At 37.6% G+C, this 7,691-nt stretch overlaps 1 protein-coding gene across 1 annotated transcript; it reads left to right on the top strand.

Moving 5' to 3' along the window:
* The first annotated feature begins 2,138 nt into the window (after positions 1-2,138).
* LOC149263412 (eukaryotic translation initiation factor-like) lies at positions 2,139-6,171 on the top strand. Its single transcript, XM_089388174.1, has 10 exons — positions 2,139-2,678; positions 2,850-2,909; positions 3,032-3,124; positions 3,238-3,441; positions 3,547-3,632; positions 3,742-3,829; positions 3,992-4,330; positions 4,430-4,529; positions 4,575-4,717; positions 4,936-6,171. Exons 1-10 carry the CDS (start codon positions 2,139-2,141, stop codon positions 6,169-6,171), a joined length of 2,889 nt encoding a protein of 962 aa, XP_089244300.1.
* Positions 6,172-7,691: the final 1,520 nt, after the last annotated feature.

The following is a 7,691-nucleotide window of genomic DNA, read 5'->3' as shown; positions in this document are numbered from 1 at the left end:
AAATTAACCTTCCAAGGCTTATTGAGGATTGTGACATCAAATTCCTACCAAAAATAGACATCTAGTTACCCTAACATTAGTAATCATTTTATTCATGAGATAATAAAATGTAGAATGATCTGTATGTGTAAAGACATGGTAGTTGGTAATGTAGTGATGAAATCTACTAATTGTGTGAACAAGAACCATAAATTATTTCTTATTTACCATGTATAGTTTTTTAAAATGGGGTGAGACTCTTGTTGATGTTGTGAATGACAGAGGGATTTTGATCTTCCTCTTTTCCTACAACAACCCTCACAATGATGTATAATTCATTAGTGGAGATATCAGAAGGTAGAGACCAATTAGGTCCTTGTAGTATGAGTGTAATCAAAAGTTTCTCCTTCAAAGTTTTAAAGGCTATTTGACACTATGGATTCCAATAAAATTTATAATCTTCAATATGATTTAAAATAATAATGATGCTATCTCGGTGAACTTTTTAATGAATTTGTGATATCATCTTGCATTCTGTAGGAAACTTTAAACTTCCTTCTCCAAGGATGGAATCAAAAGCTTGAGGATTACTTCAATGTTTGTACAGTATAATTGGATCCTTATAGGTGAGATGTTATGTCCTAACACAATCCCCTTGGTGAGAAGAATCCAACAAATACAAAAGGAGTTGTTTTGTTTTCTTTCTTGTAAGGGAATGAAAACCCCATGAGAAAATGTTCTATAATTTTATCATTATTGTGTTAGGCCTTGGGGTTGGAACCTTTTATTTGGTTGAGCAAATCATTGTTTTCTCTAACCCAGTTTGAGCTCAGTAAGGATTTGTGAGTGTACTTGACCAACAAGGGGTACTTATTATTTTATTGTGTTTGGTTCCTTATACTATTATTTTGGGTCCATTATAGGGTGTCATTTCCAGGCATGGCTATATATATATAAGGGAGGCACTGCTTTAAGAATTAATAAAAACCCATCAATTACCCCATGCATATCCCTTATTTACATTTCATGATTTGTAATAAGTAAACATTATTCAATATGTTGTTAGTGGACTTATCTTGGGGCATTCACCCTATGAGCCTATGACATAGCATGTGTGTTCAAGGAATACTAAATAATGCCCATAATTTCATTATATAGTAATAAATACCTCCTAAAATCATTTTGTTCGACCCCCTTCCAAAACATTTTTCCAAAACATTATTTTTACTAGATATCCCTTTTTACGCCGCCTCATAATACCTACAGATCCTTAGTACCTTGCATTCCCACCCCCACCGACTCTAAATATGCACATTATATTGACATTATTTTTCACAATTTTGAAACCCAATTTATGAATTAATGTGATAAGATATTGATTAACAAGGTGAAACCCCATGACTTACCTACATAGTTATAAGGATGCTATCCCTTCCTTATATTGGAAGGTGCTTATATTATATATGTGTTAGGCATGTGTTGATATTTTGGTTTGGTTTGAATAATAGCATAAGATGTAATGGACTCATCATCTCCTCATTGTGTGCTTCTTTCAATGGTTGATTATGATATATTTAGGCATGCGATTTCTTAATTTGCAATGAACATTAGTGTTTTCTTATTAATGAGTTATTTACCTAGATCTCCATTAAATGAACATATGACATAGCACTTGCATTTGTGAGATATTGAAAAATACCTCTAATTACACTATATTGATGAATACTTCCCAAAATAATGATGAATAAAAACCATGAATTACCCCATATATATTCCTTAATTAACCCATGCATATTCCTTATTTTCTTAATAATAAATATACTTTTGATTTTTCTAATAATGAATGGGGTGATTAAAATAATAAAAACCCCTCATATTTTACATATAGCCGACTCCTTTCAAACAACAAAAATCTGATTAGAAACACACTGGCAGTTGGTTATATAAACATAAATATTCATTTAGGGCAATGTTGTGAAAGGACATGCTCGTGATCGGTGTCATTTTGGATTCCATTAAGCTATTTAGAAGATTTTCGATACTTCCATTCTCAGCGGTTACCATTCTGACAGCGAACACAAGTAATTGCGCGGGTTAATTACATCGATAATTCCTGGACAGTCAATTTATTCCCGTAGCTATTTTGATAATTGTCTGATATGGGTATTGACGAGAATAAAATTAGCTTGAGACCTGGTGGAGGAAGCAAATCGGGCTCTAACGAGAACCAGATTGGCTCGAGACCTGGTGGAGGAAGCAAATCGGGCTCTAACGAGAATCAAATTAGCTCGAGACCTGGTGGAGGAAGCAAATGGGCCTCTAATAAAATTAGAAGCGGCGACGGCGGCGGCCTCCCTTCGAATTCATTTCGTCCTGCGCCATTGCATTCTTCTAATCATCTTTCTGCGCCTCTCAACTCTTCTGCACCAATATTGCAGTCTACTTCTGATTGTGGTTTGAACTCTTCTCATGAGCCTTCGGCCTCTCATCGGCCCTCCGTATCTTTACAATCTTCTCGTCAACCTTCTTCTGCACCATTGCAATCATCTATTCGGCCTCCATCTAGAAACCCTGAGGAAGTTACTACTTGGCCTCCGTCTAGAAACTCTGAGCAAGTTACTACTCGGCCTCCATCTAGAAACTCTGAACAAGTTACTACAGGGTCGTCGTCAATAGCACGTGTTGGCCTTCAAGACCAGGTATCATGTTATTCTGTTCTTTTTTCAAATTTTTTTAACTCCAAACCGCTGCTGAATATTTATTTTTTTAAATGTCTGAACATGAGCATGTTATTCCTTTTTATACTCCAAACCTGCACAGTTGCAATTCTTGTTTAAAATGTCTAAACCCCTGTATATATATTTTGACAGACAAGCACAGGAGCTATTATAAGATACTCTCGAGATGAATTATTGCAACTTGAACGTGAGGTGAGATGAGATATATACGGCCATCTACAATGGCTGAGGATGCAGTAGCAGACATATTTATTGTGTAATCCAACCCCTTGACTTGCAAATATAACTAATTTTATTTTTTTGAATTATTGCAGCCTGTCCAAAGAGATAGCTTTCTGAGGGTCATAGAAAACGTGCCCGACATTGTGAGGAGGGATGTAGTGCAATCTTCCAAGCCTGCATATATTGTATGAATCGATGATCATAACTTTCATCTTTAATTATATTCAGCCATATGTATGGAAGTTTTGCTTTCAAAGTATGAAATCTTATCAAATGTAACTTCATGCATGACTATCAGGAATCATCAAGGTCGGATGAGAATCATAACAAGCAAATTTCTAGACCTGAGCGTACTTCTGAGTGGCGTAGTCAGAGGACATGTCTTCCGCCACCTCCTACATCTGTAAAACCAGATCACACAACGTCAAGACACTCTGAACCAATGAAAGCGGATCCAGTTCCATGGCGCACTGAACCAATGAAAGCGGGTCCAGTTACAGGGGTGGGGAGCTTTCGAACTTATAATTAGCAAGTTATATTGAATAAAAGCTAGATTTTGCTCTAACTGCAAGTTTACCTTTTGCATGTTTGATGAACGTATAAGCAGGCTGTTCTGTCTAAGGCGGAGGTTCCATGGAGTGCGAAGAGAGGGAATATGTCGGAGAAGGATAAAGTGGTGAAGACGGTTAAAGGGTATCACACAGTTGCTATTCAAACTTCAGTACTTCTCTACTTTATGTACTGCAAGACAATTAGAATTCTTTATTATTCACGAAATTTTTACATAATTTGCTTCTTCCAGGATCTTGAACAAATTGACTCCTGAGAAATTTGCTTCATTGAAAGATCAGTTGCTCAACTCTGGAATTACTACTGCAGACATATTGCAGGTATGGGTGATTTTTTCTTTTTTTTTCATTTTTCATTTTGGAGAACAAATTTGAACCCTAGTTTTATAGTTTTTCTTTGCTGGGAGCATTTGCATTTTACATCGATACGCATTCATTATGAGTGATCACACGTTAGTTTAACGGTGTGGTGTATATTTGTAGGGTGTGATTTCACTGGTATTTGATAAGGCAGTGACAGAACCAACGTTTTGCTTTATGTATGCGGAGTTGTGTGTGCATCTTAGTTCGGGACTACCTGAATTCCCCCCTGAGGAACCTGATGGAAAACCAATACACTTCAAAAGAGTCCTGCTAAACACTTGCCAGAAGGAATTTGAAGGCGCTGATAATATGCGCGCAGAATTGAAAGAAATGACCGGACCCCAACTCCAAGAAAAAGAGCAACTCTTAAAACGGCGAACTCTTGGAAATATCAGATTCATTGCAGAGCTATTCAAACAAAAGATGTTACCCAAACCGATTGTTCATTTCTGCATTAAGGTAAAGTAAATAATTCTTTTAAAACAGCTACTTGACTTAGATCGAGATGTCTGGTAATTATATTTGTTACTAGAGTACTGAAACATTTCTTGTTGGCAGGAATTATTTGGGGAGGACATCAAATCACCTCCTATCGCTGAAAATGTAGAGGCCCTTTGCCAATTATTTTCATTAATTGGAAAGCAGCTGGAAGAGATGGGTGACTCGACCACGAAACAGACGAAGGGAGCGGTGAAAGTAGTAGAGCAGGAAATATCGATATTTGATTCATACATGGCTCGCTTAAAAAATGTTGGCAATGATTCTCGATTGGAGTCGAGGATACGGTTCATGGTGAGAGACGTTATCGAATTGAGGGCAAACAAATGGATTCCTAGAAGAGAAGAGGTACATATCATGAATAGCACACTACACCCAAAATTTTATTTGTTTTCCAGATCAATAACTAGTGTCTCTCTAGTGAGAGCAAGCCTTTATATTCCAATTTTCTTTCAATGAAAATCTGATGATATCAAATGTTAATTTAAGTTTCATATATATAAAAATCGCAATGATCTGATCTATCATATCATATCATATCATTATCATTGTTGTCATGTGTTCAGGTTAAAGCAAAGACTATAAGCGAGATCCATACCGAAGCCGAGAAAAAGCTAGGCCTAAGGCCTGGCACGACAAAATTAAAGCAGCAACTTAATGTCGATGCTCCAAGAGTTGACAGTTACAATCCAATGCAAAGTAAATACTTGGATCCGGCAGATAACAAAATGACGAGACCACCACGGTTGGGGGATGATGATCGTGATTGGAGAGGTATCAAAACATCAAGGCCTGCACAAAATTTGCGATCATCCTCTAGACCGGCAACTCATCCCCTTCAGCCGACTGTGTCCACATCCAATTCGAATCCTGCTTCTGCATATAAACCTCCTCCTGCACATCAGGCCGCAACCGCTTCCGCTTCGAATGCACATCTTTTGCCTCATGGAAAATCTAGTTCCAGAATATTTGCAAAACCCCCTCCCTTTCCAAACACCAAAAGTGCCTTATTATTCAAGGATGAGAAGCCCTTCTTGCCTCCAGGTGCAAAAAGTTCGTTAATATCATTCCACGGTGGTGCGCCTGAAATACAAGAATATTTAGACAAGCCGTTGCTGCCAGGTGCATTGAAAAGTTCGTTGATATCATCCAAGCTGAGTGCTGAATTAGAACAAGATCAAGTACTAGATCAGAAGGTCCAAGCGCCTGAGTGTACTACTTCTAGTTCTGCTGCTCATCAAGATCAGCGCATTAAGGCCGGCCAGAAATTAACAGCCGATGATCTTGAACGCAAGACAGTAGCATTGCTGGAAGAGTACTTCAATGTGAGAGACCTGCGCGAAGCAACACAGTGCGTTCAAGATTTGGACAGCCCAGGCTACCATGCACAGTTGTTGTTCAAAGCAATCTCCATGGCCTTAGAGCAGAAGGAAATACACGTCAAACTCGTGGGTGATCTTATCGACCATCTCTTCTCGCACCAAACCGTGTCAAACTTTGATATTCGAAATGCTTTTCTCCAAATTGCCGAGCAATATGATGACTTTGCAATCGATGTTCCGCTAGCACCAAAATATATCGGAGGATTGTTGGGGAAATCTGCGTTGAACGGCGCTGTAGATCTGAAACTATTATACGATGTCCTCACAAAAATACAACAAGATATTGAAGGTAGGAAAAAGATGTTGGCTACCGCTCTTAACACCATAGAATCAGATCCAAAAGGAAAGAAATTGTTGTCTGACCAAAAGGCTGAGCTCTCCCACTGTGAAAAGCTCGTGGAAGAAGCAGCAGAAGAATGAGTTCTACGCTCGTAGAAGAATGACATTTTATTCTTTTCCAATGTCATGTCTCCCCACAAATGTCTTTATTTTGAATTTCAAAGTATTAAGTACAAAATCATTACTTGAAAAGTTTGAGTATTGAAGAAATAAGATGTAATTGATTATTAGCCTTTTGTTTTCGAAATATCTAGTATTGATTTCATACGTCGCTATCCCAAAAAGTCATATTCCAAACGCTACGTTATCCTTCATACCTTTCATGTTTGCACTTACACAACTTGGTTATTTGCATGCTTGAATAGCGCTTGTTTCATGTTTGCACTTGTTGGAACTCCAATATCACTTGAATGGAGAATCTTGCACATTTGATTTGCAAATGAATTAATGTGATTGTTGGTCTTAATTTACCATATTTGTTACCTAGGTTGTGCATATTTTAGTGTTGAAGAAATAGTTTGTAATTGATTGTCATATTTTGTTTTCGAAATACCTAGTACTTATTTCATAGGTCAACATCCTAAAGAGTCATATTCCAAACATTATGTTATCCTTTGTAGCTTACATCCAATTTTGCACTTACGCAACTTTGTTATTTGCATGCATGATTATCACTTGCTCGATCTCCAACATCACTTGAATAACAATCTTTCACATTTAAGTTGCAAATGGATTGATGTGATTGTTGGCCTTAAGATACCATATTTCTTGCCCAAGCTGTGCATATTAGCATATCATTGTTTGTATGTCCTGGAAACAACCATGTGAAGCACCAAAAAGGCGAGGCTATTGAAGACATCAACCAAATCTACAAAATGATGAAGGCATTGGTCATTGAACTCCATTAATGATTTTTGAGATGCACCACAATAATGAGCTCAAACATATACATTTTTATTTGATACCAACCCTTTCCTAGCATTGTGTTGTAGCGGCTACAACCATCCTCCAAAATGTTTCGTATGCTTTGTTTTGGAGGCTCCCTTGTAAATCATAGCAACTCATCTTGCACTAATCCATGTACTTATGCTTTGATTAAGCCTCATCCTTTGAATCTTGTCTTTTGTTTGCTTACCCAGTTTACTGTCTAACCCACAAGATGATCCCTTGACTTGGTTTCCATCCAGTTCTAGGCTTGCCTTAGAGCATTGTGCAATCCTTGAGGGAAACCACCCTTGCTCTAGGGAATTGTGTATTCCAAGGTGATAGTGAGTCTTGAGCTCAAGAATTGTGCAGTTCCAATTGACAGTGAGCCTTTAGCAAGGAAATTACGTAGAGCATGAGAGGCAGCACATAGCCACTTAGCCCAAAAATTGCGCAAAATCATTTTGCTTAGAAGCTACTCAGTGCATGAGCTAGTGAATTTCCTAGTCCTTCCCAGAACTATGCAATCTATTTGGGAAATCCATGGCAAATTTTCTTGAAAAAATAAAAAAAAAAATGAAAAAGTGAAAAGGCATCCCTAAAAAACAGGGTTTTATTTTTAGTTGTCTGAAGGAGGCACTTGATTTATTTTGGAAACTTTCGCCACGTGTTGCTTT

The sequence above is a fragment of the Pinus tabuliformis genome, chromosome 6 (assembly GCF_031772625.1).
Source record: "Pinus tabuliformis cultivar Carrire ecotype Pingquan chromosome 6, CPIR1, whole genome shotgun sequence".
Taxonomy (NCBI): domain Eukaryota; kingdom Viridiplantae; phylum Streptophyta; class Pinopsida; order Pinales; family Pinaceae; genus Pinus; species Pinus tabuliformis.
This window is presented reverse-complemented; position numbering and strand designations above follow the sequence as displayed.

Coding starts and splice junctions, on each gene's coding strand:
- LOC149263412 (XM_089388174.1), top strand. CDS start 2,139: ATGGGTATTGACGAGAATAAAATTAGCTTGAGACCTGGTGGAGGAAGC. Junction 3,633..3,741: donor GTGGTGAAGACGGTTAAAGG/GTATCACACAGT, acceptor TGCTTCTTCCAG/GATCTTGAACAAATTGACTC. Junction 3,830..3,991: donor CTACTGCAGACATATTGCAG/GTATGGGTGATT, acceptor GTATATTTGTAG/GGTGTGATTTCACTGGTATT.